Here is a 23,083-nt window from a genome sequence, read left to right on the forward strand (position 1 = left end):
AGGTTAGGTCCTCTACAATATAACAAAGTTTTAAATCCTCCAAGCAGATAAGTCCATGAGTCTGAAGTAGCTCTGGGGGTTTGAAGCAGATAATAATATTGATAATAGTTCCAATTCTTGGCCCAGAGGGTATACACGATTACAATTATTAGAGAGAAATTCCTAAAAGAGAGATTACAAATACACAGTCATCCATACACTTACATGAACATGTAGATGTAGCAGCCTGGCCAATGTACACCAGTATGCTACAATATATTAATAATATATATATCAATGTAGTCAGAAAAGTAGCTAATACAAATACAAAGATGATTTCGTGATCTGTATGAGTGTTTCATCAATACTTCACTTAGATCTCAAAGTATTCTGTCCTTTTTGACAACATTAATTATATATTCAGTTAACTTTGTATTTATTGTTCTGTCGTCAATGAACATTAACCAGATAAATTTGTCATTCTTTGTTGATTATTTAAAATTTTTGTTAAGTAATGAGATATGATTGAAAAATGAATATCTTTCTTCCTGGTATAATGGACAATCAATTAAAAAGTGGCATTCATCTTCTACACAATTTTGGTTGCAAAATAAACATGTCCTTTGGTTTCTTTCTAAAGGAAATCTTTGACCAGTTTTATGTTTTACAAGTTATATATCTGAAAATGAGGTCGGGTAGAAACGAAACAGTTTGAGGATGAAAAAACCATAATATGAGTGGAAAGAGAACACAACATAAGACAGACATGGTGTTGACTCTTTTTTTTAATGAATTAAACATTTTTGATTGACACAGAGTCTTCTCGTTTCTTTTTTTCTGTCAAAAAAGGTCACCCTGTATATGTCTATTGTATCTCAGTAGTCGGGACAGATTGCGGGAAATTCTACCAAGCCATGCATGCGCATATCAAGGGTCGGGACCTCTTCTCCCGTGATCAGCCACCCCCCCCCCCCCCCCAACCACGGCCGAGGTATTTATTATAATTGCATAGTAAAGCACTGGCATCGCCCCTTCCTCTCTGGAAGCACTTAAAATAATTTCAAGGAAAGTAAAATTTATGTTAGATATAAATTCTCCTCGTTAGAATTTACTCTCATTTGTTGATTTTAGCGTTTTAGAATCATTTTGAGTATTTTAAATGTTGGGGTTCCTCTATAATCCCCCACACATCCCACCCCTCGTAAAGATTCAATCCTGTAGTGGATGTCAGTGATTTAATTTTTTTTCAATTTGAGAAAATGTTATAATCAAGTGTGTTTTCTTTATATTATAAAAAATTGGGGTTTTTTGGGGTTTTTTTTTTTTAATTTGTATTTTGGATAAAAAGATGCTTTTTAACCCTCTAAAACTAAGTAATCATATGTCATTATGGAAAATTAACTATTATAAATGTACAAACAAACAAATCACGTAAAAGGCCAACTCTCAAACAAAATTGGTATGATAATCTGTTTGTCAAGTAAAGCTGACTGAAGTATGTCTCTAAAGATTACAACGACAGCCTTTCATATCTTGTGTTTAACTTGATTTTATTCCGATCTACACTCGGTTACAAACTTATCTTGGGCAAATCCCAGACAGATTGATCAGATATGAGCCGTGTGAATGGCGCTATATCTAGCAATTAATGTATTTAAAACCTTATAATGCATTTCGTTTTGATTGCGTTTAAATATCGTAAATCACAGTGAGTGATCCGTGAAGAAATTTAATAACCTATAAAGTTACGGCGGGTCAAGAGCCTATCTGAGGCATTATAACGACAACTATACACTAATCCGCCGGGGTTTCGAGCTTCTTTATTTTATAGTTGATATTAGAAGTAAAAAAGGTATGATCGTTTTAGTATTAAGAATTACTGGGATTATCCCTTAAGAAGAAATCATGGTGGAGAGTTGGCCTGTATTTGAGAAGGGTCAGGGCTGTATACGATCAGTGAGGACCGCCCTAGTCTGTAGTGGAGCCCTCGCTGATGCTAGCAACAGAAAAAAGAAACAGATACACAACTGGGGAGGATTTTCTTTTAAAAAAGTTTTTATGTCGCTTAATTTGGAGTTATTGACTTAACGAAAACAAGACTTCTGAAGTTTTTGTATGAAAATTCTACGGCGAAAGAACAGCACTTCCGGATATTTAATAGCATTGTGTTTAAGTGAGACAGGCATTTTGTTGCGAATAATTACTTTCGACAGAAATGTTAATAGTCAATGAAGACTGCTGGGTGATTATAATGGACCTTTATGTGTATTGAATTCCAGCGATCGCTATTTACCTGACAGCGGCTGTGGACCATTGTGTGCACAGGTAGCAAAACCGTTTGCAAATTAAACAGACTCGGTGCTTCCATGGTGTTGATCCAGCGAGTAAGTATACTAAAGTTAGAGTAGTGTTGAACTTCGACCATACTACGAAGATAGAGACTACACGGGGAACATTTTATCACTGACACAAGATTACCAGCGCCCTTAGCATGTCCCGCAGGCTGTCTAACTTCCCGCGGAGTGACGCCTCCACGCCGGGCCGGAAGGCGAGGGGGTCCATAGCGGCAGCAAAGTTCTACCACACCAAGACAGGGTCCGGACAAATCAACGATCCTGGGGGAGCATTGGAGATCACTTCTCTTGGTGAGCGCTCAAACGACATGCCGAAAAAGTCATACCGGATAGAGAATACCTACAAACTGGAACCAGATGAGGACAAGGTTTTCCGAGTTTGTGATGTCGAGAAACTTGCTGAAGGCGTGTTAGCGGAGCACTTGTCTAAGGTTGAGTACGATCCAGTCACGTGTCGTGACGTCAGCCAGACAGTCGCCATTGACATCCTTGAGAGAGTGAAGCAGATGGGATTCAAGCGGTACAAGATCATCACCAACGTCAGCATCGGGTCTCTCCGGGAAAAGCCCGGCATGCAGTTCGGGAGCCGGTGTCTGTGGAACAAGAACACGGACAACTTCGTCAGTGTGAAATACTCTAATACCTCTATATTCGCTGTGGCCATGATCTATGGTCTGTATTTTGAGTAATGTACTCAGACGGTGCATCTTGTCAGTGTAAGCTTTGATTTAACAATCACACTGCCAGATCTATCTTGCCAAATGGACTCCAATCACGTGCTCTTACTATTATTCCAAAGTGTTTTGTGTAGTGTCTGCATGTATATGATGGGTTTATTTTGTTTGCTAGTGTTTTTGTACAACGCCAAAAATTCTTGTTGAATCATTAGACAATGGTTCAATAATAAACATGTATACATTCATTCGCTAGTTTAATTACTACGCTTTTTTCTTCAGATTGTTTCCCCATAATCCTATATTAAGTAAATTGCTTTCTTGATTTTAATCCATGGTTTCATAAATACAAAAGCTTATCAAAATGAAATTGAAATTTTAATCAGTTTATATTCTTCACATGTAAACTGAAAAAATAATCTTTAAAAATGTTCAGCTTTGGCTGATTTTGATTATTAAGAATAATACGAATTCTGATCCGAACAATCTTCTGCCTCGCTTTGCTTTTTGTAACTAGCGTGTATTTTAGTCACCTAAGATTATGATTTATGATCACCTGTTGTCTGATAACCGCTAATTAACGATTTGTGTTCAGACGTTTGAACCAATTCATACGAAACAATACACATGATTAATAAATTTACTGGGTGTTAAATTTCATAAAATGATGGACAACGCCTCCTCCACATGAAGATAAAAAATAATGGAATTGGGGAGAGGAATTCAAATAATCGAAAATTTTAATAAATCGAAATCTTCGAGATAGTTAAAGTATTTAAAAGAATTGTTGAATGTTTTTTTTTATTTCAAAACTTTTTGAAAATTCTTCTCTCATTCAATTAGTCGCTATTATGGGCAATTTATTTACCCGTGTTTAAAACATCAGTGTGTATAGTTCGGCAGACATGTCGCTGGCTTACCTCTTCTGATTTTTGTCAAATGATGATTTTATTTGTTTTATGGCGGTCATCACATTATTCATTTTAAAGGGGAAAAATTCAAAATAAAGAAGTGAATTCTTCGAAGAATTCATTTCTTTCTTGGTTATTTTTTTTTTTTGAGGTTGGGGAAATACTAATTTTGTAAAGAGAATGTGTAACACAATCAGACATGTATAACTGTGTAGTAAGATGTTTCCTCTTCATTTTAATCTTCATTGCCAGATAAGCGTCTGATATCTAAAGTGTATGATATTTCTAATCTGTACACAGTGAGGGTACTTAGATTGATTCCCCCGTGTCCATGTGTGTATGTCAGAGATTTATCACGTGCACGACCTGATACCTTGAAATTGTGCTATCAACACTTAAATACATTCAGGTCTTTTATTGGTTAAATAAGAATGTTCATATGGTTGTCAAGGAAAAGTATTCAGATGGTTGCAAATGACGGTGTCATATTGTAAAAAAAAAACTGGGTTGGTGTGTTTACGTACCAAAATCTATATATGATATAACAAGTAGGTGCCATGTCAATTTTGTAGTCATTTTAAGTTTTACAATATAGCAGCTGACTACATGTGCGTGTATAATACTATAGCTATTTGTACGTGTATGGTTAATTAGTTAATGTTGACAAGAAATATACAAGTGTATTGTTTGGCTATTCAGATATACTAATGGTTGCATGTTATAGTATATAAATATAAATAGCTGTTTGCAAGTGCAAGATTGCTTGGGTGAATGTTTATGCATGGTTTGAAAGCTGAATACAAGTGCATAGTTGACTAGCTGTGAAAAAGTACATTTCTGAGTAAATGTTTGCAAGTCCATTGTTGTGTAGCTGTTTGCTAGTGTATGGTTGACTAGCTTTATGTTATGCATTGTTGGTTACGCTAGTACATGTACAGATATAGACGGAGTTCGGGGATCCTGACCCCCCCCCCCCCCCCCCGCCTCTCCTCTTTGAATTTGCAACTTGAAACGCAATCAAACACACAGTATATGGTCCCCTTGGAAAATCGGAACTCGAATCGGAAATCGAAAATAAGTTTGACAGAATATAGATTCGCAGAAGAAAATATGAAGAAAAGAATTTGCAGCAGCCCCCCCCCCCCCCGAGTCCTTTTCGCTACCCGCCATTTCAAATGCGGATCATTTATTTTTTCCTTTTGCACGCAAGATTTTTCCATTATATATTAACTTGTACGGTTAAGCAGATTTTGCCTGTTTTAGGATTGCGATGTTTTACCAAGAATCTCAACTGAAGGCTTCATGTACATAAGGAATATGATGTTTAAGTAGGTCAATGGTGATACATTGTACTGATCCAAGAAAATCCACGACGTCAGAAAAACCAAACATGTACAACCACATAATGTAAAGGTTTATTCACAAATACGTACAGAACCAGAACACAATACATAAATACGTACATATATAATACACACTCACGGATGTAAAAGTGTGCTGGAATAGGAGAATCAAGTAGTGTGTATACGTATATGTAGGCATATAACCCCGTTTCTCCATGTAAAAGCAATGATTGTATTCATTTAGCTTGGTCCAGAAAGTGGTATATAGTTTGGAGATACACAAAACTTTCACAGATCCAAAATGTGTGGCGTAGTCTTTATTGTGTGTGATGAAATGATGTTCCTACTCCTTGCTGTAGGTAGGATTTTCCACGGAACTTTGCATTGAGCCAGTAGCATGGAATTTCTTAAAGTAAACAGTCAGAGCGACAAAGACCAGGGCGAAGGCGAGCACCAGCATGCCGATCCCGAGGCCGGCCATTTGACCTGTTGACGGAAATAGGGCATTTCTCAAAACACAGTTTATCAAAACATGTATCGCATTCAAGACATACATTTACTATACAATGTAGTAACTTTAATGAAGAAATTTACTTTGGAACCAATTTGTTATTTGAAATTTACAGGCTTTTGTTGAACATTGAAAATTATACTAGAAAAAACACAGACTTTTCACAAGAAGTTATTTCCCATAAAACTTAATTAAACAAAACAAAACAAAAAAAAACAAAAGAAGAAAAAAGAGGGTCTTTCTATGGTAACGGAAGACCAAAATGTTTAGGTTTAATATATGGTAAATTTTAAATATATTTGATTACTTATATATAAACATAAACTATTTAGTAAGGCAAACTCAACCCTAAGTATTCAATATGGTTTGAACTATATTATCTTAAGCAAAAAATTTATTATCTTTCTTTTCTAGGAGATTAAGAGGGTTTTTCCCAACCCGTTAATGGTAAAAACAATCAATTGTACCATATACATGTGTTTAATATATTTCAGACTGTTCTTTTCAATTTCCATGGCTTGCATATCGTAGGATTTTCTATTTGTATTAAATAATATCTGATGTGAGTTGTGTATATTATATTCAAATTTTCCTTTGTACTGTATAATTCTAATTAACAGTTTCAGGACTGTTTATTATGATTTTTTACGGATGATATACCGTAACATTTCTTAATGCAATCGAGTATGTGTGTGAGATGTTGAAGATTGATCACACGAGGTCTAACTCAAGTTTCATTAACAATGGAATAGCAATCAGCATATGATTTACGTATGCACGAATCTTGATGAACTTTCTATTATAAACCCTTTCAATCTGACTATATACTGACAGATGATGTCATGTAAACATTCACGATCATCTAGCACTTTACCAAATTTTTAATACTATAAATTGAAACGAATTAGGTCCTTCGTAACAGACCAACATAAACGATTCCACGCATATATTAAGGTGGGTCGCGGGTTTGCTTTCGTCATCAAATTATGTACACAATTTAGACAACTTGTTTGGCCGCTTTGTGCACATTCGTTTATGACGTCATAACGGATACATCTCGAGTTTCCCGCATTACGCTCTAAAACAAAATGCTCGGGGTGATAATGAAGTTATCATTTACATATATGCCGTTAATACTAGACAGTAGTAGTCATTCATATTTATTCTCCGCGAATCAAAAAAGGAAGTGCACATTGAATGCAACACATTATAATTATGCAGATAATCAGCAAGAATTGGAGCGTTCTTTTTCAGTCTATGTTAAAGTTCAAATTGTAAATAAAAACCAGCGGTGTAGTCTCAAACTTGTAACGAGAGAGAGAGAGAGAGAGAGAGAGAGAGAGAGAGAGAGAGAGAGAGAGAGAGAGAGAGAGAAAGAGAGATGTAAAATATTTTGATCCCCGGCTTCGGCAAATTTTGCCCGAAAATAGGGAAGAGCACAGTCGGGGAATTCATTTTTCTTAGTTGTGAAGATCTTGATAAGCAAAATAATTGCCCGGACCTTACAAATAGCAACCGTTTTCTAGCTTCGAGATTATATACATTAGGTCTAACTTAACCAAACAAATTAATATGGAAATGCACTTGCTAAAAAAATTGATCCTCCTTTCCCTCCGTGATTGTAGATATTCAAAATATTATGCTCTGCATCATCTGATTAAGAATAAGACTGTAAAAATCTAGCTTTTCTGGTTAATAATTTTTTAATATGAACAGAACAGATCTCTTCCTGTACATACGACCTGAGGTTCTTCCTGTATACCGGAGGTACAGTGTACACGAGAGGCTGCCCCCCCCCCCTAATAGTTTTGGATTCATGATAAAAATATGTTTAATCTCGAGCTCTTTCATATTCTCAAAAAGGCCATTTTTTAAAGAAAGATATATGATTCAGCAAGTTTATTATGGTATAGGTGGTCTAATCACTAGGAAAATTGTCACTTTTACTGTTACAGAGTTATGTGTGCGAACGTGGCTATACATGTATATGGATGGGTGTAAAATATTTTCTCTTTTCTGTAATTTTGTGGACACTATTTATGTAAAAAGAATCTGCATCGTCCTTAGAACCTTAAATCTGTAAAATCTTCAGCAGTCCTGAGTTAAGTTTTTGAATGATTGCATCACTTGGTAAGTGAAACAGGTTTAACATTTTTGACGTCGTAATCATGACGTCAAATACCGAAATGCAACAATTTTTGGTAGAATAATCAGAAACATAAAATAAAATAGCAAAAAATCTAGCGAGAACACATATAATTTTTTTTTCATAAATAATTTGTAAATCACGTTTTCTTAACACATAGAAACCGTTGATAAATTCGTCTAAATTGTTTAGAAGCTATTTGCAATTTTTAAAAAAAACTCCATCTCGAATATAAAGAGAAATATGCTCATTTTCCTATATATTTCATTAGAAACGCGTCAAAACAGCACTACAAACGATACTAAGTTTAGAGCGGTATTGCATACAAATAGGTTAGGCAAATTTGATAAAAATTTTATATATTGAACTGTGTATCCTAAATAACGATTTAACAAATTTTCAGGGTATGTTTTCTCGTGAGATTTTTTATGGGGTAAACCCGCGACCCACCTTAAAAATAAAACACAACAATATTATACAATACTTTAATTCTGGTTGTAACGCGCTTTCTGATTGGCTAAAAAAAAATATTTTATATCGTGCCTACGTCATAGTAAGACTAACGTCAAAAATGTATCAATACGCCTGACGTTACGTTGAATTTTGTACGATTTTACGTCATTTTAAAGGTCAAATGACCGTTTTTATCTTTAATGAAGAGTAGAAAAATCAAATTATAAGCAATGAATTCAATATTTATTAGTTTTATACGATATGAAATGGTTTGAAACAGTTTACGCTTTTTTATAAATTTTAGCCCCGGTACACCCTATCAAACAAAGCTATTGTTATGAAGCATCATTGAAAGAATTTATATCTTAAATTTTATGAACCTGTAGGCACCATTCATATACTAGATCTTGACCTTTAATACAAATGCAAAATGCGCAATATAATTTTATACAATACAAAAAGAACTCAGAGAAACATAATCAAATATTGCGACATGCCCTATAATATCACTCACCTGCTGAGTACGTGGTTTTGGCGGGAGGTGGTGCCACGTAATATTCCGGTACACTCTGGTACTGACTGCTACTGAGGGTGTATGGGACGGCGGTCAGAAAGATGGGCTGCAACAGCACATAACATCAATATACAACATGTCTGACTAGAATTTGAAGGTCACATAATGCACTAAGAAAGGCGGTGTACATAATGTTACATACGTTTTGAATATTGGTGACATCAACAGGTATTTGGAATGAACCTTTGTTAATTGCGTCATTCAACATTGTAGCTGCTTGATTGAGGTCAACCTGTGCCTTTGGATTTGGGACATCACCTTGTATCGGAGAGCCCCCTAGCGCTGTCACTCTCACAATCACACTGGTTGTGTCGTAATCAACCTACAAATATATTACGTCATATGTTGGTAAGATATGCGTCATAGTGCATCTTCAACTACGACATAACCGATAAGTTTCCTTTCCTGTAAAGGATAAACTTAGGTCAATGTGATTAAAATCAGATCCTTTGATCCGCTAACGAAGATCGCTACACTATCCTTTGATCCGCTCACGAAGATCGCTGCACCAGTGTAGATTTTAATCAGATTGAACTTAGTTGGACTAAATTTTTTCGTGACCAGTTGCGATGCAAAACTTCTTAAAACGAACATAATTATGATAAATAAATTAATATCTTTTTAATTAGGGGATTATAGTTGAAAGCGTTATTTTGATGTAACTTTGCTCTATTTTCTTACAAAAGTGTGTGAAAGAGCAAATTGTAATAAAGTTCATGCTGTAGATTAACGACGGTGCCTTTAAAGAGATAAGTTGCCAACTGGTTACAAACTGAAATGTTACAATTACCTGTATGTTCTGGATTCTGAGAGGGGATAGATTTGTCCACTTGTGCACAGTAAGGAGAACTTCATACTTGAAAAGCTGCAGGTTTTTGGCGACGGTTGTATGATAATCAGCTGAAACAAAACTTTACATATAAATAACTGAATTTACTTGTACATTTCACTGATACAGCTGATGGTAATCTATACCTATCAGAAATATAAACAAGCAGTGTTATCTGAACAGCACGGGTGACAATATAAAACAAGTATAGTTCGAGTTACCATTTATCTTGAAGGTGAAGTCCTGCTTCTGTGTGTAGTTGAAGCAGGATGAAATGTCAAAGTCAAATATACTGGGCTGCTCCTCATCGTAGTCGTAAATGTTGTATATAAAGGAAAGCTAGATTTAACAGAGAGAATCCGTAACTCAGATTAAAATACAGAAAGCTGTCAGCCAGGTACAGACATTGACAACAACATTCAGACAGACACTTGCTACTCGCAGTCAGGTACAGACATTGCCTATAACATTCAGAGACACTCGCTACTCACAGTCAGGTACAGACATTGACTACAACATTCAGGGACTCGCTACTCACAGTCAGGAACAGACATTGACCACAACATTCACACAGACACTTGCTACTTACAGGCAGGTACAGACATCGACTACAACATTCACACAGACACTCGCTACTCACAGTCAGGTATAGACATTGTCTATAACATTCAGACAGACACTTGCTACTCGCAGTCAGGTATAGACATTGACTATAACATTCAGACAGACACTCAATTCTCACAGTCAGGTAAAGGCATTGACTACAACATTCAGACAGACACTCGCTACTCACAGTCAGGTAAAAGTATTGGCTACAACATTCAAACAGACACTTGCTACTCGCAGTCAGGTATAGACATTGACTATAACATTCAGACAGACACTCAATTCTCACAGTCAGGTAAAGGCATTGACTACAACATTCAGACAGACACTCGCTACTCACATTCAGGTAAAGGCATTGGCTACAACATTCAGACGGACACTTGCTACTCGCAGTCAGGTATAGACATTGACTATAATATTCAGACAGACACTCAATTCTCACAGTCAGGTAAAGGCATTGACTACAACATTCAGACAGACACTCGCTACTCACAGTCAGGTATAGACATTGACTATAACATTTAGACAGACACTCAATTCTCACAGTCAGGTAAAGGCATTGACTACAACTTTCAGACAGACATTTGCTACTCACAATCAGGTAAAAACATTGGCTACAACATTCAGACAGACACTTGCTACTCACAGTCAGGTACAGATATTGACTGTAACATTCAAACAGACTCGCTACTCACAGTGAGGTACAAACATTGACTATAACATTCAGACAGACACTCGCTACTCACAGTCAGGTAAAGGCATTGGCTACAACATTCAGACAGACACTCATTTCTCACAGTCAGGTAAAGGCATTGACTACAACATTCACACAGACACTTGCTACTTACAGGCAGGTACAGACATCGACTACAACATTCACACAGACACTCGCTACTCACAGTCAGGTATAGACATTGTCTATAACATTCAGACAGACACTTGCTACTCGCAGTCAGGTATAGACATTGACTATAACATTCAGACAGACACTCAATTCTCACAGTCAGGTAAAGGCATTGACTACAACATTCAGACAGACACTCGCTACTCACATTCAGGTAAAGGCATTGGCTACAACATTCAGACGGACACTTGCTACTCGCAGTCAGGTATAGACATTGACTATAATATTCAGACAGACACTCAATTCTCACAGTCAGGTAAAGGCATTGACTACAACATTCAGACAGACACTCTCTACTCACAGTCAGGTATAGACATTGACTATAACATTTAGACAGACACTCAATTTTCACAGTCAGGTAAAGGCATTGACTACAACTTTCAGACAGACATTTGCTACTCACAATCAGGTAAAAGCATTGGCTACAACATTCAGACAGACACTTGCTACTCACAGTCAGGTACAAATATTGACTGTAACATTCAAACAGACTCGCTACTCACAGTGAGGTACAAACATTGACTATAACATTCAGACAGACACTCGCTACTCACAGTCAGGTAAAGGCATTGGCTACAACATTCAGACAGACACTCATTTCTCACAGTCAGGTAAAGGCATTGACTACAACATTCAGACAGACACTCGCTCCTCACATTCAGGTAAAGGCATTGACTATAACATTCAGACAGACACTCGCTACTCACAGTCAGGTACAGACATTGACTATAACATTCAAACAGACTTGCTACTCACAGTCAGGTATAGACATTGACAACAACATTAAGACAGACTCTCGCTACTCACCGTCAGGTACAGACATTGACTAACAACATTCAGACAGACAGTCGCTACTCACATTCAGGTACAGACATTGACTAACATATTCAAACAGACAGTCGCTACTCACATTCAGGTACAGACATTGACTAACAACATTCAGAGAGACATTCATTTCTAACAGTCAGGTACAGACACTGACTACAACATTCAGACAGACAGTTGCTACTCACAGTCAGGTACAGACATTGATAATAACATTCAAACAGACACTCGCTACTTACTACTTACAGTCAAATCAAAGTCAGGTACAGACATTCACTACAACATTCAGACAGACAGTCACTAATCACAGACAGGTACAAACATTGACAACATTCAGAAAGACACTCGCTACTCACAGTCAGGTACAGACATTGTCTATAGCATTCAGACAGACACTCGCTACTCACAGTCAGGTACAGACATTGACTACAACATTCAGACAGACACTCGCTACTCACAGTCAGGTACAGACATTGTCTATAGCATTCAGGCAGACACTCGCTACTCACAGTCAGGTACAGACATTGTCTATAGCATTCAGACAGACACTCGCTACTCACAGTCAGGTACAGACATTGTCTATAACATTCAGACAGACACTCGCTACTCACAGTCAGGTACAGACATTGACTACATCATTCAGACAGAGACAGACAAAGACTCATTACTCACGTCACTTGTGGTTAGTCTCATCTGGATCGGCATCCCAAAATCGTAAGTATGACCCGTACTTTGTATCCAGTCGTTCTGTGGTAGAAAAAAAGTCTGTTAAAATCTTCACTAGGAGATGAACGCGTGATCAAACCTTCCACATCGTAATTTTATAAACTACACGTTAACTTTACATGCTGTCGTTTTAATCGTCAAAAATGACCTAAATGATCCATATAATTCTTTTTATTAATTTTGTTTGACCCCTATATAATAACGTGATAATCCCATCTAATGAATTACAAATGCAATGTTTCAAGAAAGCCTGATTCTAATAAATCTATTCAGTGAAATCTGAATAGCGTGTTTGAACAGTATGTTTATTTTCTTTTAATTGAAATCTGAACCCTACGTAATATTTAAGAAACAAACAGCAGGTTAAAAAGTTCAACTGGATATGAAATTAATTGGTCACGTGATCAAATTTGTGATGCCCGAAGGCTGCTATTTATTACTTATATTCACGTTTGAGAAAGACATATCGTTCATAGTCACTATTAATGCAACTGGCAGACGATAAGCGCGTGCGACAAGCATTGTGACGTCATGAAAAAGTTCACACAGAATTGAAGGTTTTTGTTATTCTATTGGTTCATATAAGGAAGCATATTTGCAAACGTAAATTTTTAAGAAATAGACAGCAATTCAAAAAGTTCATCGGGATATGAAGTTGGTTGGTCACGTGATCACTTCACACTCTTTACCCAAAATCACCCCGTGAAAAATGTGCCTTTGGCTAAGAAGAGATAAAATATGCCCCAACAACTGATGTCAGACGGACAGACGGATAGAAAGAAAATTCATTGATGTAATGATATGAAATGTTAAAATACACACATTGTATCATAAAATAGAGAAGTAAATTACTAGTATTATTTCTAAATTCAACTGAATAAAGTGAGAAATTAAAGTACCAGGTACCTTGTAAGTTTTTTTAAGTATTGAGTTTAAAGTACCACTCCCACCTGTAACTTACGACAACACAGTACCACTCTCAATTGTTTATTACCATAGCAAAGTACCAAAACAACTTGTTACTTACCAAAGCAAAGTACTACTCCCTTTTGTTACTTATCAGTGAAAAGTATTATGTACATTGTAAGTTTTGTTCAGTATTGAATTTTAAGTACCACTACCACATGTTACTTACGACAACACAGTACCACTCCCACTTGTTACTTACAACAGCAAAGTACCAAAACAACTTGTTACTTACCAAAGCAAAGTACTACTCCCTTTTGTTACTTATCATTGCAAAGTACTAGATACATTGTAAGTTTTGTTCAGTATTGAGTTTTAAGTACCACTATGACCTGTTACTTACGACAACACAGTACCACTCCCACTTGTTTCTTACAACAGAAAAGTACCACTCCCAATTGTTACTTAACACAACAAAGTATCGATACAACTTGTTAATTACCAAAGCAAAGTACTACTCCCTTTAGTTACTTACCATTGCAAACTACCAGGTACCTTGTAAGTTTTGTTAAGTATTTAGTAAAAGTATCAATCCCACCTGTTACTTACGACAACAAAGTACCACTCTGATTTGTTACTTACAATGCTACCACTTTTTATCTACCGCAGCAAAGTACCACTACCACTTGTTACTTTCACAAGCAAAGTACCACTCCCACTGTCTCTACCACTACCACTTGTTACTACAGCAATTATTACTCCCACTTGTTACTTACAACAACAGAGTACCACTTCCACTTGTTACTTATAACAGCAAATTACACTCCCATTTTTTACCTATGACAGCAAATTACCACTTCAATTTGTTACTAAAACAGCAAAGCACCACTACAACTTGCCTACGACATCAAAGCACCAATCCCACTTGTTACTTACCACAGCAAAGTACCACTCCCACGTGCTATTGACGGGTCCCGTGGACGGCCAGTCATTTCTTGTGGCGATCCATACGTTACAATCTATACCACGAGCCTTTTTCTGCAAAGATATTTAAATATATTCACTTTACTTACAAATTTACTACTGTGTTTGCTCAGTATTAGACATATTATAAGAATAAGATGGAATGTGTGCGATTTTTATATATAAACAAATAGTAAATGGTCCGAGAAATGACGGAATTTTCCCGATATAACAGTTTAATTTAAATGACACTATAAACATACTTACAACTCCTTCGTATGCATACTGAGTCTTGTCGAAGTAAAAGAACTCCTTTGCCGTCCGGATTCTGACGGTGGTAGCGTCAAGGGAGTGAGCGTCAAAGTCACTTCCAGCAATAGGCGTCACGGAACAATTACCGCGCAACTTATCCATCCGGTACGCCACGCCTAGAGACAGACCGATACAAAATGTTAATCTACATACCATTGATTTTGATACAACGTCAGCCCACAAACCGATGATTATAATGCAACTTCACAACATACTAATCATTACAATAAAACGTCACTACATACTTACATCATTATAATACAACGTCAGCCAATAAATCAATGATGATTTCGAATGTCAGCTCACATACCGATGTATATGTTACAACGTCAGTCAACATGCCAATAATTCTGATACATCGTAAACCTATACACGACCGTTTACGATACATCGTGAGCCCACTTACCAATTGAAAACATTTGAATTTTTACATCTTATGATTTATTTCTTGGCCGGTTGAATTGAAAATTAATTTATTATCATTGAAAAAATATTGTTTCTAAATAGCCTAATGGATTATGTCATTTATTTTAAAAGGATTTTCTAAAGAAGTAATCTAGAATATCTGGTTACACAGATAAGAAAATTGTTCACTTTACGGTAGCAGTTGATAAAATTTTTAGTCCTAAAAGAGACAATAGCAAACAAAGGTTAATTAAGTCTCATCAAAATATTCTTTAGGACTGGAAATGTACGCTTTCAATATGCCATGTAAGGCTAGAGAGAAGTAAGTATACGCGGTGCCTACCCTCGTTCCAGTCGTGGACCTCCGACAGCGTGTCCAGACCAAAGTTGACCACGTTGATGGGGTTAGGTTTGTAGTCGTATCGCACCAAGCTCATGTTGTAGTCATACCATTCCTTAAGCAAAACAAACAGTGGCCATCATTTCTATAATCATACGGATAACTATTTACATAGATTTGCCAGGTCTGAATAATATGCTCCATCAGGTTCCTTTTAAATAGTTATTTATAAGAGCTTCCAGCTCTGTCCCTAGCCAATCAATTATATCTACTGTACTTCCTACCAGTTGTCTGATAATAAAACCTACAATTTTCTATCGGCCAATTATTAACTAAGAAACCCCACCTCAATACACCATTTATTCACTTATACCACTATACCATCTTTATGATTAGATAAAATTAATATCTGACATTCAAAATCAACAAACTCCTAACTCTAAAACTGTCTTATTGGCAGATTAAACAGAACATGGTTTTTTCCATTTTCTCGCAAAACTACACCGCAAATAGTATATAAAATAATAAAGAGAAAATAATTTTTTTGCTGACAATGCAGTCAAACTTCTGATGCTGTAATTAAATAATGTAATACATAAAATTTTGTACACAGGCACCAGGCGATATATAATTTTCTCGTTATAAAAAATATATTACCTATACAAGGAATTAACGAGAGAAATACATAACGTCATGTGCCTGTGATTTTGTAGTATTCTAACAAGGCAGTCTGGTCTGACTTACTTTGATGAATCCAATGGTTTTTTGGTTTGGGTCCAGAATTTCAGACGTAAATCTGAAGTAGTTTGACGGGGTCGGTAGTGGCTTCGTGTTCTTTCTGCCTGGACACACATACCCAGACGGCGTCTGAAAGTAAAACAGGGGGCTGATGTCAATTTAGTGATATATTCAGATAAAAGCATTGGTTCCAGGCATATGTTAAAGTTTATATGCCATCATTGCAGCATAGGTTAAAGTATATGTACTATCATTCCAGGAATATTTAAAAATATATGTGCCATATGAAGCCAGGCACAGACGAAAGAACAAGTCTAATACCACTAGCATGTGTGCAGTTTTACACATACCTCAAATAAATGGGTCGGGTCTACATAGTCTGGAAACTGACCCCTGAACTCGGCAAACTCGTACGTGTGGTTGATGGCCCGGGGGGTGCGGCCGTTACTGAAGTTTGGTTCGTAGATTTTACCCACCACTGTGGCGCGGACTGGAACACGTGATTGTATGGCGGTGTCCCAACCGTCCACTGAAACCAAACAGCGGTCTATTACATGTAGAACAGACTGGACATCAGTACTATTGGACGTCAGCATCAAACCATTAGGTCAAAATCTTTGTTTGATAAGAACATACTCCTACATGATCTAAATATGTATTAAAGTAGGATAGGATGGTACACTATTTTTAGATTTAGTCGATATTTGACGCACAGTTTGAAAACATGACTAATGGGCGTCCCCAACGACCACCGGACCCAATATGACTACTGACCGTGGCAAACTCGCTATTTCCTCGATTTTTATAGAAATTCATTATCAAAATTTTCATCCACTAGTGTAAACGCGAAACATTTTGTGTTTGGAGAGGTGAAAACAATGATCATTTTATAGATCTTAACTGACAGAAATTAGGATGATTCTGTCCCGTCCCGATTGAACGAATATAAATTATCTGTGGTGTGGTGGTTCGACAATATTAAACCAACAAAATGGTAATCATCGGATTTGTTAAGACTAGTTGAATCAATATTCAACAAATCAACAAAAATGATTTGACAGCGGGTTAGAGTAGATTTTTTTGTGAAAAATGGATGCAATAATGTTTAAAATGTAGAAGTAGTAGGTCTGTTACGAAAATTCAGGGAAACTGAAGTCGAAACATGGGTCGAAGCGTAAACCGTCTTTGGTTCCGACATTTACACGTTTTTCAGAAATAAAATATGAGGGCTTGCGAAGAGAAGTGGATGTAGGCTATGCCTGTCCACTTCTCAAAAGAGAATACCTTTGGCCTTCTTTTTTTTTTTAGCCAATGTGATGTTACCTTTGCTAGCACATACTATTTAAACAAATCAGCCCTGTTCTCATCATATCAAGCCATGGTCCGGAGTCCGCATAGCTCTCTCCTACCCGCCAGACGGGAGAGGATCGTACATACCGGGTATATGACCGTGGCTTGCGATGACGTCCGGTCCTTTAGCTGTAAGAGCGCTGTTTCTACAGTCAGCCATCTTACCTGTAAAATACCAATTAACGGTCATGGTGGCGTCCATGTTGGGCCAGTACAGACAGGACTGCCACCGGTCGACCAGCATGCCCCGGACTGTGGTGGTGCCCATGTACTGTTCCGTCTGGTTCCCGCCGAAGTGGAGGGCCCCGTATGCACTGTACATTTTCGGGGCGTTGGGATTGGTACTTCCGGTGTTGTAACCAAATAACCAGTTATCTGATTTGTCAGAGGATAACTGTGACACGGTGCATTGTTCTGTAAAAATAAAGCATCAAGACACTCACTTCTCACCCTGTTACTCCATTGTTTTCATCATTTTCAACCTCTTTGACAGGAAATTAATTTAATACAGTAACTACTCACGCAATTGGTCCTCTAGAAAGAAGAACTCGTTTGTGTTGTATGAGTAGATTCCCTGGGCGTGGAAGCCTAGCTCGTCCTCGAACACGGCGGCCCGCTGGTTGGGGTAGTCGTAGTACTCGGACATGTCTATCGTTTGGTTCTTGTCCTTGAAGTTACACTCCACCTTAACACTGTACGTGTTTGGTAATGTCGGCTTCGATTTGATTCCTGTGACGAAAAGACAGAAATGATCAGATCATTCATTCCGGGTTTTTGTTATGTATACCAAACATTATCGTTATCCTATCCGAGAATTAAGAAACTAAGTTTTATGGGTTATTATTTTCATTCTCTCTTGAATTTTTGTGCCGTGCAAATGAAACCCTTTTATGTAATGATACAGAATCGATAGGTTTGATTTTAATTTGATTTCATTATCTGTATACCGAATACGAAAGACTCATATTTCTAGTGAGTTAAAAAACGAACAATGTAACCTTCTTATGATAAAATTAAATTTAAACGTTTCCAATAGAACCATATTAAATTATCTTAGTAATTTTATATGTTAAAAAAATACCTTGCAAATATATAAAATACAACAAAAGAATTTCTTTCGTATTCTTTTTATCTAAGTTGTATTATCTAAGTTGACATGCAATTTAGTTATGTCAAACACCAATATTTTTTATCTAGAATATAGTCATACTTCATAAAATGTGCTAATTTGATTGACAATCTGTAGACCGATTATCCAGAAAAAGTTTAACCCGACTTATAAGAGGGTCAATGGCAAAATCTTGTACCGGTAAATAAACCTGTAAAAATACAAGAGACTTATAGGCGAATAATACTTAAAGGCGAGTATATACGGTAGTTATGTTGACATGCAACTTATAAGTTGCATGTCAACATATTTATCTTGCATGTCAACATAACTAACTTGCATGTCAACATAATTAAGGTGCATGTTGACATAAATAAAAGTAGCATGTGAACATAACTAAGTTGGATGTCGATATTAATAAGTAACATCTAGCATCTTTGATGTCAAAAGTAAGCGATATCTGAAAATTTTGAGATTTTTCATAATTCTTATTTGATTGCAATTTTTTTGCATGTCAACATAGTGATGTTGCATGTTAACATAACTATCTTGCATGTCAATATATCTATATTTCATGTCGACATATTTGAAAGAAAAATAACTGGCACACAAGGGGCAGAGATATGCCACCATAGGGCAAAGATATGCCACCATAATTTTGCATGTTGACAAATTCGATAGAAAAATAACTTGTACACAAAAGGCAGAAGTATGGTGACATATTTCTGCCCCCTATATGCAAGATATATTATGTCAAAATGCAAAAAAAATTATGTCAACATGCAAGATAATTATGATTACATGCTAAATAATCATGTCTACATGCAAGTTACAAGTCTTTTAAGAGAACCTGATTTTTATATGGGTAAAACTACTTACTTACGCCCGTATCTGTGATTATAAATGCAACTACAACATAAATATGACAACATGCGACTGGTTTTTATGTTGACATGCGACTAATTTATATGAACATGCAAGTTAAATATGTTAACATGCATGCCATTTATGTTAACATGCGATAAATTCATTTCAACATGCGAGATAATTTGTTGACATGCGACTTATTCATGTTGACATGCAAGTTAATTATGTTAATGTGCAAGAAATTTATGTCAAAATGCGAGTTAACTGTGTTTACATGCAAGTTAACAAAATAATTTAATGCAAGTTATGTTAACTTGCATGTTGACATAAATATCTTGCATGTCAACATAAATAATTCGCATGTCGACACAACTTACTTGCATGTCATCATATATATCTTTCATGCTAACATAATTATCCCGCATGATAACAACACCTTGCATGTTAACATAGTTAACCTGCATGTTCACATGAATAAGTCGCATGTCAACATAAATAAGTCACATGTTGTCATTATTATGTTGCATCATGCATCTATGATGTCAGAGTCTGGCATTAGTAAGTCATTTTACCCATATGAAAATAAGATCACCAAAAAAGATTTGTAACTTGCATATCATCATAATTATCTTGCATGTTAACACAATGTTCCTGCATCTTGACATAATGTTCTTTCATTTAAGGGACAGAAATATGGCACCATACAGAAGTATGAAACCATACTGTAAACTTTGGCAAATGAAGATCATTTAAGATTCTTTATTTTACAGGACGTAGAAATACAAGTGCAAATAAAACAACTACTACAAAGACTGTATAGCCCTGTTACTATACTGACCATTGTTGGTTAATGTTGCGGGGTCACACACACTCCTATCCAGCCCGTGGAGCGGAGGGTCCGCCGCGACGACCAAGAACAGTACTGCTGTAATCCAACACCTGTCCCAAAATATTCAACGGCAACTTGTACAAGTCAGCCATGTCACAGAATATATCATGCGACATACTATAAGTACTTTTATTTTTCAGTATAGTTGAAATATACAAATAAACTGTTGTCTTGCCAAAAATATAAGTTTTAGGTTTTTTTTTTAAAGAATCAATTGAAAAAAGCCTTCTTTTCCAAAGATATTGCTATGGTAGAAGTAACTATTTTGTATCTAAAGAAAAATCACCAACTATATATATATATATATATATATATATATATATATGAATCATATTCAATAGGTTTACTTCCTTTGATCCGAACGAGAACAACCTTTGATCCGCCCGCTACCCGTGCTATCAGATCCCGCACGACATTCACTCGCCTGATACGGTTCGTTATCAGACAAGTCCTTTCAGGTTTAACAATAAAGTGAATGATTTTCATGTTTATGTATTATTTCTTATGCATTAAGTTTTGTATAATATATTTTGGTGTTGTTTTTTGTTTTACTTCTTGTGACCCCAACCATTAAAATTTTTATTCGTTGAATTAAAGAATAAATTACGATATCGAGAAAAAAAATAAACAACATAATTAAAGTTGCAAAGTTAAATAAATTTGCAATTTAAAGGTGAAATAATCCTTAAGCACGCCCATTACACGAGAGAGAGAGAGAGAGAGAGAGAGAGAGAGAGAGAGAGAGAGAGAGAGAGAGAGAGAGAGAGAGAGAGAGAGAGAGAGAATCTCAGCAGATCGAAGGTTTATATTCATAAGTGATTCTTTATAGGGTTTTTTCATTAGCAGTAATAATGAATATAATAATAACCAATGCTGACGGATTTTATTTTCATCCAAAAATTTTATTTCTTTTGTACTTGAATATTATTTTTAAGTGTAGCTCTCACTTCATAAACCCAATTAATCACCTATTATTATCAATCGCAAACGTTAAAATCCAGATCGGTAGACAATACACTCTCTACGCTATCGAACCTACCGTATATAGAGGTAATTTTTTGTATTCTGTATTTCTAAATACATTAACTTACCGTAATAAAAACCTCCTCCCGGTCTCCATCTTGTTAATCACCTACCGATGTCCAAAGGTTGAAGATGCAGCGACGTCGTTCGTACTGCATCGGGGGTTTATCTACATGACAATTGATAAAGTCGCTTAGCCCGAAGATTGAAGCGTTATCTGCATGGACAATGAATCGATTAACACTTTACTAGATAGGGTAGACAGAGAGACACATGAAGTGTACGAACAAACATACATACAACTGGTGCACCGACCGAACATCACCCTTCTTTATGGCGTATGTTTTCTAACATCCCACATACTTAACATTTACTATTGTTATACTTTCATGTTAAATACTGAAATCTGATTGGTTAAGACGCAGTTCATAATCCTTTCTATTACCCTCAGCGTTAGCAACGCACTTAGCAACGGGTAACATTAAAAATTGTTACATGCGCGAAAATTATGCGCGTACTGTTCGCTGTTGAATTCACATCATTCCTTTATAAAAGAAGTGAAATTTTCTTAAAAATTAAGACATTCAGTATAACAAAATAAATAGTGCCTGTTTGGGAGGATAACAGTTGAAATTGACACCCCTCGAAAATCATTGTCAACCTCCGCTTCGCGTCGGTTGACAATGGTTTTCTCGGGGTGTCAATTTCAACTGTTACCCTCCCAAACAGGCACTATTTATATAATGTGAAGAAAAAAAATCATAAAATACGAGCTTGTTTTATAGAAATGAATAATAAGGCATTAAACTGTTAAAGACAATCATTAATTTTATATTGTATTTATATACCATAAAATGATTTAAAGAATGTCATGGTGTGCTATGGCCTCTGCATTGTCATTCAAGTATTAGAACCATTTTAACAGGAGCTTGGACTGTGGGTAGTTGTGTCAATCGGCGACGTGACATAGACCTGTCTATTTTAATTGCTGGCCACTCCATGGCTCTTTGAAATCAACAAGAATTGGGTGGCTTTTGAGATAAGACTACGCAATCGGTGTATATTTCGTTTGAAATCAGCGCGTCATTTTAACTAGTTTTGCCGCAAAAAATAGATAGTTACATCCTATTGAACGTCCAAGGCCTTGTTAAAATGGTTCTGTTTATGTATTCCTATTGTGGACCGGTATAAAATCCTTCGAGTTTCCTTACCAAAATCAAAGGACTGAAAGTTCTAAAAGCAAGGTTCTTTGTTCGGTAACATGACGGATAGAAAATTTATGTAGAAAAACATAATTTGACTCAAGAAATGAATTCATCTGCCACTTGGAATACGCTGAAGGAGTTG

At 36.2% G+C, this 23,083-nt stretch overlaps 2 protein-coding genes across 2 annotated transcripts; one reads left to right on the top strand and one right to left on the bottom strand.

Annotated features, from left to right (window-relative positions):
* Window positions 1-1,610: 1,610 nt before the first annotated feature.
* On the top strand, window positions 1,611-3,255 carry LOC105320219 (dynein light chain Tctex-type 5). Its single transcript, XM_011418076.4, has one exon. The coding sequence runs from the start codon at window positions 2,471-2,473 to the stop codon at window positions 3,020-3,022; it is 552 nt and encodes a 183-aa protein (XP_011416378.1). The 5' UTR covers window positions 1,611-2,470; the 3' UTR covers window positions 3,023-3,255.
* Window positions 3,256-5,321: 2,066 nt separating this feature from the next.
* Window positions 5,322-21,950, bottom strand: LOC105320218 (uncharacterized). Its single transcript, XM_011418073.4, has 15 exons — window positions 21,805-21,950; window positions 20,663-20,763; window positions 18,372-18,578; window positions 18,015-18,263; window positions 16,850-17,028; window positions 16,506-16,628; window positions 15,765-15,876; window positions 14,972-15,132; window positions 14,678-14,779; window positions 12,782-12,856; window positions 9,996-10,113; window positions 9,736-9,845; window positions 9,088-9,267; window positions 8,886-8,991; window positions 5,322-5,747 (listed from the first exon to the last, which is right to left on the bottom strand). The coding sequence occupies exons 1-15, from the start codon at window positions 21,831-21,833 to the stop codon at window positions 5,605-5,607; spliced, it is 1,995 nt and encodes a 664-aa protein (XP_011416375.3). The 5' UTR covers window positions 21,834-21,950; the 3' UTR covers window positions 5,322-5,604.
* Between the last annotated feature and the right edge of the window lie 1,133 nt (window positions 21,951-23,083).

The sequence above is a fragment of the Magallana gigas genome, chromosome 1, assembly GCF_963853765.1.
Source record: "Magallana gigas chromosome 1, xbMagGiga1.1, whole genome shotgun sequence".
NCBI classification, from domain to species: Eukaryota; Metazoa; Mollusca; class Bivalvia; order Ostreida; family Ostreidae; genus Magallana; species Magallana gigas.